The 11,115-nt window shown below is 53.7% G+C and overlaps 1 protein-coding gene across 1 annotated transcript; it reads right to left on the bottom strand.

The window, feature by feature from the left end:
- Window positions 1-364: 364 nt before the first annotated feature.
- CCNT1 (cyclin T1) lies at window positions 365-10,789 on the bottom strand. Its single transcript, XM_030037314.2, has 9 exons — window positions 10,449-10,789; window positions 9,708-9,789; window positions 9,257-9,385; window positions 8,307-8,367; window positions 6,879-6,941; window positions 6,448-6,493; window positions 3,964-4,127; window positions 3,536-3,606; window positions 365-3,141 (listed from the first exon to the last, which is right to left on the bottom strand). Exons 1-9 carry the CDS (start codon window positions 10,772-10,774, stop codon window positions 1,573-1,575), a joined length of 2,511 nt encoding a protein of 836 aa, XP_029893174.2. The 5' UTR covers window positions 10,775-10,789; the 3' UTR covers window positions 365-1,572.
- Between the last annotated feature and the right edge of the window lie 326 nt (window positions 10,790-11,115).

The following is an 11,115-nucleotide window of genomic DNA, read 5'->3' as shown; positions in this document are numbered from 1 at the left end:
GACACCGGCTTGGTCCCAGGGCACCAGCCAGGGGACAAGAGCAACCCCCCCGGGCTCTACCCGGTCCCCTCCCGGTTTCCCGGGACAGCAGAAGACCGACATTGCTCCCCACTGATTAACGGAGAGGGCAGAACAAGCGATTCACTGCAAAGCCCAACAACCCGGGAGCAGCCAGCCTCCAAAAAAGGCTCCGAAAGCAATGGGGGGAAGCAAGGGATGGGCCTTTGCCGGGGGTCTGAAACCTAAAAACCATACCCAAAACCGCAGGGGGTGGTTTACCGGCGGCAGAGACGCTGGTGAGGGTCAGCAGCGCTAATTGCTCTTAAAAACAAGCTGGACGTAGAACAAGAGTTTCACAAAACCATACGGAGACAGTACATTTATTGAAGGTTGGGGAAGTAAAATCTGAGAACAAAGGAAATGGGTTTTTCCGACACTCAACCAAAACTCAGGTGGCTGCCCGGGCCCAGGGTTGAGATTGTGGCAAAAGCTGTTTCCAGCTGGGCTGTGAACAGCCATGCGCTGATGGGATCCCCTGGAAGAGCTGCCCCGGGCACGATGACCCTTCCAGCCAGCCATCCTGTACAGTCTCATCCTGCACAGTCTCGTTCTACATCCCAGCTGGGAACGCACCACGCTGCTCCTCTCCAGATCAACCCCTGCACTGCCACAGACCGAGTCCACCAACGCATTTCACGCCTAAACACGGCTCTACACGTGCCGGCGGCACCACCTGCAGCAGGATGCAGCCAGCCAGCTCCCAGCATGGGGCTGCTCTGCTCCGGCAGGTGCCTTCGGGCACAATCTGACTCCGCATCCAAGCCCCTTGCTCAGCAGCACTCATCCCTGCCAGCCATGGGCAGCTCCTCTGGACTCTCTCCCCCCAAAAAGCATCCACGAGGGCCAAGCACCCTCGATCCATCACCTCACCCTGGCTGCTCAACACCAGCCACCCTGAAATGCCACCAAAAGCCCTCGGCACATGCGCTGCCCCTGAACCCCACCACAGCCAGGGTTTCCAGCGGAAGCGGTGGGATCTGCAGAAGAGCGAGGGACAGAGACGGGATCCTGAAACCAGAGCAGCTTTTGGAGTGAGAAAACCTGACCCACGGCAGGTAGAGCAGCTCCCATCACCCCACAGTCGCAGCAGCTGGGATTCCCTCACACACACCCCCCAGCCCGAGTGGCCTCTGGTCCCTGCCCTCCCCTCAGGCTGCTTCCTCTCCTCCATCCCCCAAAAGCTCCTGAACCCACTTTCTGTCACCAACAGCTTGAGTGGAATCACCCGAAAAGCCACCCCAAATTCTCACCAAGGTCCCCCGCAGCACCACAAAATTAAAATGAGCAAAACACTAAGATATAAGTTACTGCTTAAATTATTTGTAAAACATCTTAAATTTTCTGTGACATATTTTAAATACCCCCCATGGCCCCCCCGCAATGTGTGTTCCTCAGAGGGGGCTTCAGTTCTAGCCGGGACAGCGCCCACCACTAACTGAAAGTCGATGGGGGAGGGAGCAAGGAACAGAGAAAGGGTTTCTTATCCTTTCACAGCTTCAACAACTCCGCATTCTAAATATCAATAATAAAAGTTATAATATAATAAAATAGTTCTTCGTGAGGCAGTGGAGATCGAACAAGCCCTTTCACGCCCCCGCAGGGGCAGCCCAGGTTTGGGCTTGGGCTCTGTGCCAACTCAGTAGTAAAAAGGGGTTTTACTTGGGGAGAGGGGGGAGCGGGGGGGGGTGGTTCTGAGGGCAGGGGTGGTGGTCGGGGCTTGTCCGTGTTGGCGACAGCTCTGGAGCTGGTGGAAGCCCGTGGGTTCAAGAGCTCGCCGTACGAGTGGAAGTCAAAGGCAGGGGGCTGGGTGGGCTGCATGCCCTGCGCGCTCAACAGTGAGTGCAGCATATTGACCGTATCCTGGTAGTCACTGGCCTGGTTGGCGTTGTGCCCGTTGGCCCCCATGGGACCCTTGTCCGATTTGCTGTGGGTGCCCCGGGCTTTGTTGGCCTGGGGTAAGGGGAGGTTGCCCGCATCCGAGCTGTGCCCTGAGAGGTGGGCCATCCCAGGGAGGTGGGGGTAAGGGAACGGCATCCCAGGGCCTTTGGAGGCTTTGCTGACTTTGGGCTGGTGCTCGTGGGCTGCAGCTGTGGCCGTGGCTGCCGCCTCCTCTGGCAGGAGCCTCTTGCGGGAAGAGGCGAGGGGACCGTAGCTTTTGTGGGGCACGGCGCTAGGCTGGCTGCTGTGTTTAGAGTCTCCCGGCCGCTTATTCGCCACGCTGCTGGGGCCGGCGCCAAGCTGGGCATGTAAGTGTTTGTGAGAATGGTGGTTGTGGTGGTGGTGGTGGTGGTTAGAAGAGTGGCCCTTGTGTTTCTCCTTGTGCTCCCGGTTCTTGCCACTGCTCTCGTCCGAGGAGCCGTGCCTGTCTCCAGCAGTTGGCACCTTGATCCGCATTTTTATCTCCTCCTGCTTGGAGGGGAGTGGCCTCTCCCCACCTCCACCTGCCACCGGGATCCTCAGCTTCAGAGCCGAGGCTTTGTCACTCTTTTCAGGGCCAGGAGGGCGCTCAGGGTTCTCTGAGCCACCCATGGGGATTTTCAGGATGATTGGAGAGGGGTTACTGTCCTGCTGGACTTCCCTCTCCCGCTGCTGCTGGACCAGGAGATTCTGCGCGGCATAGGCGTACTGAGACCGCACGTTGGCTTCCATGTTCTCCAGCTGCCGCTTCTGTGCTGCCAGCTCCTCGGCATGCTTGGCCCGGTACTCCTTGAGCGACACTTTGGCTGACGGGGCATTCTTGCCACTCTGCTTCTGATAACCAGCGCCATCTTGCTGTAAAGGATGCTCAGCAGCCGAAGAGCTTTCATTAGTCCTGTGACTCTGGCCAGTCTCCAGCTTGGGTGGAGGATGCCAGTGGTCAGACTGGGACATATCCGCACCGCTCTTGTCGCTGGGCGAGTCCGCCGTGGCCGGCAGAGACGGCCCTGCTCCAGCGGTCGAGGATGTTGACATGCTCATTAACCCAGCAATGTTCATGTCCGAACTATTGTTCCTGGAAATCATGTTGAGGATTGTCTGCTCTGACAGGCTCTCATCTTCACCGTGGTCGTCAGCCTTTGACTTCTTGGCTGCTTGAGAGGCCTGGAATAAAAGCAGCAACCAGTCATTTACTTTGGGCTGTCACTAGAGCCACTTTGATGCAAGCAGCTCAGCCGGTACAGTGCAATCTCTCATTTAAAGACAGACCCACTTTGCCCCCATCCATACTTGTGGGAAAAGACCCAACCACTGGAAGTGGGGTTGCTAGTGTGGTTGAAAAACCAAGGTCTCTACAGAGTTAATTCGGAACACATGAACTCAAGCACTGAAGCAACATTTTGCAGATGTAGAGCGTTCAGATTTCCCCCCCACACACATGCCCTTCAGACACTGTCTCTCATTGTCATACCAGAGATGCCACACAGCCTCGTGCACACAGAAGAAATCAGAGCCTGTGTTCTCCTGCAAGCACCCGCGGTCCAAAGCAGATTCTTACCCGCCAGTTCCGGATACGTTTAAGCCGGTTCGGAGTTTTCTCAAGGATCTGCAGGAATTCATGAGTCAGTTCTGCAGAGGAGACACAAACCCAAGAAAGAGGGTCAGAGACAGGCAGACCAGCACTAATCCATCAGGGCAACCCCCTACTTACTGATGAATGGAGCTACTGATGAGATGGAGCTACTCCAGGAGGGGAAATACTGAGAACTAGTATCACTGACCACATTTAAACTCATCTCACTGTGCGCCTTTTGCCATCTCTGTTGCACCACAGAAGCTGCTGCTGCTGCACTGGAAACCTTGGCAAGACCTGAAGTCCTGGAGTCCACGAACTGGCCAGTGGCCGTGTTTGAATGGCAGACCCAGGAACAGAGATGCCAAAATAACTTAAGAGCCTTTGGGGGGGAACCTTGCTCCAAAACTTACCATCTAAGAGCTCCAGAGTTACAGTGCCATCAACGTATTCCCACCAGTGCTTCCCGTCCGTGGAGACTGGGATCTCCCAGTTGGACCACTTACAAGCCAGGTGGATACAGACGCAGGCCACAACGGGAGGGGTGTACTGCAGGCTGAAGGTGGTCAGGTGCAGGCTGACGTCACCAGCAGGGAGAGAGAAACAGAAAGCCATGAACTCCCAAGCCTTAACTTCAGCACTCACTATCGCCCGCTGAACAGACGCTGCACAAGAGGTGGACATGGTGGGGAAGGCCCTGCTGTTCCTCCCCCAGTACAACCCTACTGTTACGGGCGTCTCTATCCCGCTCCACCGATTTGCTTGTTCCTTCCCCATTCTGCTGCAGATAATTTGGGTCCAGGCAACTCTGTCAACTCAAGGCTCTGCAGCTCGTGCAGGAGCAGCGAGACACGCTGCGCCCCGCTTGAGCCCTCTTCCAAGGGAGAAAGCGAGCAGCTGGATTACCTGCCAGCCCCCACCTCTGCTGTGGGCTCTGCTCAATCTGAGAAGAAACTTGGACACTTCCAAGTGCAACTCCTGGGATGGCATTCAAGGAGCAAACTGGCCGTCTTTGGCTTTTAGGAAGGGTCTGGTCTTTCCCAAATGATTTTTAGGAAAAGCACTGAGGCTTTGGCTGCGAATAGCACCATATGCTGGAGCGACTCAGAAGCGCCTAAGAGGGAGCCTGGCTGCCTATCAAGCATTTTCATTAGTAAATTAATTTGCCACATGACAGCTCAGACGTCAGTGCTGGGAGGTCTACGTAGCATTGAGAACAGGAGAACCAATGGACTAAGAAAGCATCCTACTCTCTACCTGCAGGACAACCAGGTCCACTAAACATATAGAAACCATGACAGCAAGTTGAGTGCAGGATTTGCCCACTTTCACACTCATTAATCAGCCCTTTCAAAGAGCACTTGATGGAGATGGTGCCACTGAGCACCTACGTGCAGCCGCAGGATAGCATTATTTGCATTTCTTCACCATGCTCGGGTTATTAAACATTTTTCCATCAATGCAATGCAGAAAGACAGAGATATGCATCTACAGCCAAAAAGTCTGAAGCCGTTTCACAGAAACTGTATTTATCCATACATCAAGAAGTCAAACCCAGGAAATCCAGAGCCTTTATCCAGTCTGCCAAGGTAAGAAGCAAAGTTAAGGTGCACAAAGAGCCTTAACTCTGCCCCATGATGTTGCCAGAAGGAAATAAGAGTTAAACATCTGTAGGTACGCCTGATAAATCTAGCTCATCACTTAAGCACCTTAATCAGGCATTTCATGGCATCACTTTAAGGCAAAATTGAGGCTGCCTGGCTGCATTTCTTCCTTTCTGCCTGAATTTTTTTCAATTATAACCTTAGCTCTTAATTCTTTGGTTTTGCAATTATTGCTGCAGGGATAAAACACGCTTCAAGGATGCATTTACCCACACATTATTAACACTACCTTCCCTTTATGCTAGTTTATGCGGGAAACCCACACAGTGCCCTTTGGAGCTAGAGAGCACCTTCAACAAACAATTCTCCCAGCACGCTGCAGAGGTGAGCAGGTAACACGTCTCACAGGCAGAGAGGAGAAAAACGACTTGCCCAAGGCCATGCACATTCACGGCTTGGCCGGGGCTTGGAAGCATTCTCTGACTCTGCAGCTTCACCTGTGCTAGCGCCTAAACCATCTTTTTCTCCCATCCTTTCACTTCTGCAAGCTCTTTCACAAAACCACAAGATTTTCCATGTCCATGACTTGGTCTGTTCCAAAAGTTAACTCTGTGATTTGCCTGAAGTTGGTAATCCAGGAATTTAAATTTTAAAAATGTCAGAAGTCCCAACACAAGGGCTGGTATCAGCATTGCAGTGAAAATCTAGCAACAAAACTACCCAGACCTCTCAAAGTGAAAAAAACTAGGGTTTTTTTTTCATTTTCAAGACTCTGCTTACAGGACTGTCTGTCCAGTCATGCAGGCCAGACAAGGGTATCATTTTCTCTTGTAACACCTCATGCCTGCATCCAACTACCCTTTTTCTCCCTTTATACTCTAGATGAGCCTTCTTTGGGCTACCCACCATATTTGTTGACAATTTGCACAGCACCTGGTTCAGTGAAAACTCTCTGACACCTAGGTACTAAGCAAGTAAAAATGTATACATTCATTTCAAATCTACCTTTTTGTTTTGTTTGGGTTTTCTGGTTTTTTTTTTTTAAACTTTCACAACTGTCTAACTCCCGATAAAAGCAGTGAAGTTCCTGAGCATCCCATCTGCCTCGTTTACATGGCCAATTTTGCAGCTGGTTTTGACCAGCAGCTAGCAGGAGAAAGGGTTCCTGCTCTTTCTGAACCAAACCAAGCGATCCCCAGTTGCTCGCAGGCTGACCAATGCCCATGGGGTCACCAGTAGCACATCTCCAGATAAGACCCTCTGTCAAATATGAATCAATTGTAAAATAATAACCTGTTGGTAGCCATGAAGTAGGAAGTTTGCGCCAAGTCCTTGCTGGCTGAAAGAGAAAAGGAAAAAGCAGGGCTTTAGTCTCCATATCCTGGCAAATATTATTACATTTTAGTGCAAGAACCACAGGCCTCTCACCACCACACACACAGTAAGAGACACCACGTGGTTTGACTAACCCTATACCACAGCTAGAAGGATTTTAGAAATTACTGTACATAGAGAGCTTTGCATGCTTCAGCAGAGCCACAACATCACATCATTTGCAACTGTCTCCATTTTGACATTTGTTATGGTTATTAAGGAGACTGACTGCAGGCAAGTTCCCGGGCAGTCCTGGCTGAACACTACAATGTATTTTCACAGCTCTTCTCTATCAAGCTGAGGTTACGCTGAGGAGAAGCCGCAAGCACCCAATGTCTGACATTGCTTACCTCGCACTAGCTGTGTGCACTTCACCACGTGGGTATGGGGGTGGTCAATAGTGATCTCAAAACCTGGAAGAACACAGACATAGAGCCATCAAAAAAACAGCAGCACACCCCCATGGATCTATGAACCTCACGTTTCCTGCTCCTGGGGGACAAGGCCTTCTCCCCTTCCCTCCTACAGCCCCTGCTCTCTGCTCGGAGGCAAGCAGGAATAGAGAAGCCCGTTTTCCTGTGTCCAGAAGACTCAAGTTCTCCAGTCACAAAACCTGAAGGTCACTGCTGCTGCCAGACCTCCAAGCAGCTAAATGACTTCTGCGCTTGAAAGACCTCACTGAAAACAAAACAACTATTAAGGATTTTAAAAATAGCAGGACAAAACCTCTTACAGCAGCTGGGAGGAAGGAGAAGACAATGGCATCTGCTCAAAGGAATTTCTGTCACCCAAAAAGCTAAGAGGAAGCAGACGTTTTCCCTTTGAAGGAGCCTACAGCACTAAAGACAACTGAACTTAATCCTTGCTTCAGTTTCCTATTCAGTTTGGGCATTATATTTTAAAGAAAAAAAAAAGGCAAATCGGTCCATGTGTGCAACAGATTTGCTTCTTCCCATGCAGAACATTCTGGAAGAACTGGGACGTTAAACAAGGCAAGTGGAGAACCGAGTCATTGCAGAACTGGGGTCACAGTTTAGCCACTGGCTTGCCAGCCCAGCGCGTGCAACCCCTCGACACGCCTGCCCCTCCTGTCCCCTTGTGAGTGAGGGACTAGTGGCATTTACTCTGAACCAAGTCAGAAATAACAAAGGCCAACTGAGTATTTTGGAATGCTATCTACAAACTGCCTCTGAAATGGAACATGTGTTAGTAAAAACAACTTTTAACAGTACATTTTAGAAAGGAACAGGATACCAGATCCAACGGCCACAGCACTAAATGTAGGCTCCAGCTTCTACTTTCAAAAAAACCCAAAAACTTTTGCTGGTTTGTGTTTTTCTTTCACATTCAGCTATCTGATCAAAACACTAACTTTCAACCCAGGTTTTGTTAGACATCTCTCAGTGCAAACTGCTTCCTAGCTGCAGGACTAGAGCATTATCAAGTTCAACAGCACAACGGAGGACAGCGACCGGTGTCCAAGCAGTACAAAACCTGTTGTGGGGGGGGGGGAAAGAGACGAGCCACACTTCCACACTTTAATTTCTCTGAGCATTGAACCTGACACAAGTTACACCTGAAAAAACTGATGTTAAAAGGAAAACAGAAGGAGTGGGTGCGAAAAATAGAGTTTGTTGCCTGGACTCTTGCTCTCCCACTGGCCAGCTGTACATCTGCCCTCCAGCTGTGGAGAAGACTGTGCGGTTAGGCTCTCCGCTCTGCGGAACACTCCTGGGTCTGGGATTTGTGTGGCAGCCCGTCCGCTTTGAAAAACTTACCCAGGGTCTGCAGTATTATGCTCTCTAGAATGACCAGGTCTTGGGCTTGTTGCAGGTAAGCCTGGGGTTGAGAGGACAGGCAAGTTACTCACGATGAGGCACTCCGTATAAAGCCTGCACATTTCTAACACCCTTTTCTCAGGGAGGCAAAAATAGCAAAGGGGAATCTTTATGCCGATCTGCACTGGGGGAACTGGCACAGATTCCCTGCCAGAAAAGAGAAAGCAGAGTGCTGGGGTGGACCCGCTCCCCTGCTAGTGCTTCTGCTAGGGGACGGTTGCTTCGGGATCCACAGTGGCCCTCTCAGTCCTGGTCCCTCACACTGCATAGGACGGCTATATGAGCAGTACAGGAGAGGAATTAGCTGCTTTTTTTTTTTTTTTTTTTTTTTTTTTTCCTTAAGCTTTCCTGGATAAAGCTGCCCCTTTTCAGCAGGGTTGGCGGCTCAGTTCCAGGTAAGACGGGCTGTCTCAAGAGATGGGGAATTGGCATCGTTTTTAATAAACCCACCATTAAACGTGTGGGGACAGAACAGAACCAAACTGCGTACACCACCTTCTGCTCTGCCTCAGACACTACTCAATCGCAGCAGCCAACATCCATGCCCTCCTCAGAAGCTTTTCACGCAGACACTGTTACACAGCATATGAGTCACATTTGCAGCAGCACAGCAGAGGAGAACAGAAGAGAGATTGCCACAGAGCAGGAAAGAAAAGCCTTCTGCTGTACAGAAGCCAAAAAGCTCTCAGCGGTGTAAGAGCAGTCAAATTGGAAAGCTGTCACTGACCATCCTAGGACACAGCCACTCGCTTAGAGAGCGGGTACTGCTGAACCCAATTTAACGAGACGCTGTAGCCACGCGATTCAGGATGCAGCACGCTTCCGTCATTCTCATTCCTCGTGCCTCCGCTCCTCACACCAGAGCCCAGTTCTCCGATCTCGACACTTACCTCGCTCTTGGTGTCTAGAGGAGTTTCCTGGGGATGCAGACAGGCATGTGCTACCTTGATTACGTGCTCCAGCTTACGAGGCTGCTCCTCCACCTTGGCTGCCAAGAACAGAGCTGCTGGTACCACTGACTTCAGAGAAAAAAAACATATTTTTTTTTAAAGTTAGTAAGTTCACGATTAAAGCAAATAAATTAGGCTAATTCTCACATCTAAAACAAATATTCCTTTAGAAAACAAAGCCTGTGCAAGTCCAAACACCACCAGGAGGGAAAAGGGCTCTAGTGACTACCGACAGCTATGAACAACCCCTCCCCTTTCCAAACCCCCTCCCCAGGGTCGGACCCACCACATAGCCCCCCAGGCTAGCTGCCAGACAGCAGCAGGACAGCAGCAGGAGCGAAGCTGGGGGGTTCCCGTCACCCCACACCCCGCCAGACCCCAGCACACTTACGTTCCTGTGGAACTGGGTGAAGGACTGCACCATATAGAAGCGGTGCATGTACACGATGGCTGTGTTGATGGTGAGCTGGGAGCTGATGGGGTGGTTAAGGAAACACACAGCCCCGACGACAATCCCTAAGCAGCACCCTCAACTCTCCTACATCCCACCGGCACCAGGCCAGGCCTGGCTCTCCCTGCTCCTGAAACACGCTCGGCTCTCCCTGCTCCTGGGCCGGACCTGGGCAACGCCACATACCGGCACAGCTCTCCTGGCTCCCAATAACAGACCCAGCTCTCCCTACCCGCAGCCGGGCTTGGCTCTCCCCGCTCCCCGGCCGAACCCGGCCTTCCCTGCACCCCGGTATAGCTCTCCCAGCTCCGGAAACACGCTCGGCTCTCCCCGCTGCCGGCCTGGCTCTCCTGGCTGCCGGCCCCGGCTCTCCCCGCTGCCGGCCTCACCCTCGCCGCTACCGGCCCCGGCTCTCCCCGCGGCCGGGCCGGGCCTGGCCTTCCCCACACCCCAGCATAGCTCTGCCCGCTGCCAAAACACGCCCGGCTCTCCCCGCTGCCGACTCCGGCTCCCCCCACTCCCGGGACAGACCTGACCCCGGCCCTTCCCGCACCCAGCCCCTTCCCCCCTTTCCCCGCTCCCTGACGGAGCCAACCGCTTCCCCCCCCCCTCCTCCTTCCCCGCCCGCCCCGCGACGGTGGCACCCAAGCGCAGGCCGCGCGGCCTAGCGCGGCCGGATACACGTTGAGACGCTGTCCCATGTCCTGCAGCAGGTTAGCCGCTTGCTGCCGGTACGAGAGCTCTTTGTCGGGGTCGAGCCCGGCGCGGCGGGAAGGGCTACGGTCCAACTGCTCGCGGGTAAAATACCAGCGCCGCCCCGCCGCGCCGCCGGCCCCTCCGCCCGCCGAGGCCTCCATGGCGATCTGCGCCCGCGCGCGCACGGACGGACGCACGCACGGACGCACGCAACGGCGACCCGGCGCACGCAGGGCGGCGGCGGCGCGCGCGTACGGCTGCGTCACAGGGGCGGGAGGGGGAGCGGCAGCGGAGGAGCCAGTGTGACGCATGCGCGCTTCGTTACGCCTGCGCAAGAAGTGGTTGGGAAGGGGGGGGGGCACCCACGGTCTCCCGTGGACCCCGGGACTCCCCCCCCCGCCACCCCGGTTCCGGCTTTCCCGTGGCTCCAGCGCCCGGCCCGCACCTCAGGGCCCTGCCTGGGGCCCCCCCCTCACCTCCCCACCGGGACCGCGGCCGCCCCCCCCCGGGACCGGGCTCCCCCCCCCCCCCGGACCCAGGACCCCCCTCCCCGGGACCCACACGCCAGGCCATAGCTCGTATCCAAAGTGAGTTTTATATATAATTTATCTGTACACACGAAGGACAAAGTACCTCAGGTCTGCGCTGGGAG

The sequence above is a fragment of the Aquila chrysaetos genome, chromosome 15, assembly GCF_900496995.4.
Source record: "Aquila chrysaetos chrysaetos chromosome 15, bAquChr1.4, whole genome shotgun sequence".
In the NCBI taxonomy this organism is placed as follows: Eukaryota; Metazoa; Chordata; class Aves; order Accipitriformes; family Accipitridae; genus Aquila; species Aquila chrysaetos.
The sequence above is the reverse complement of the archived record's forward strand: the minus strand, read 5'-3'. Positions and strand labels throughout refer to the sequence as shown.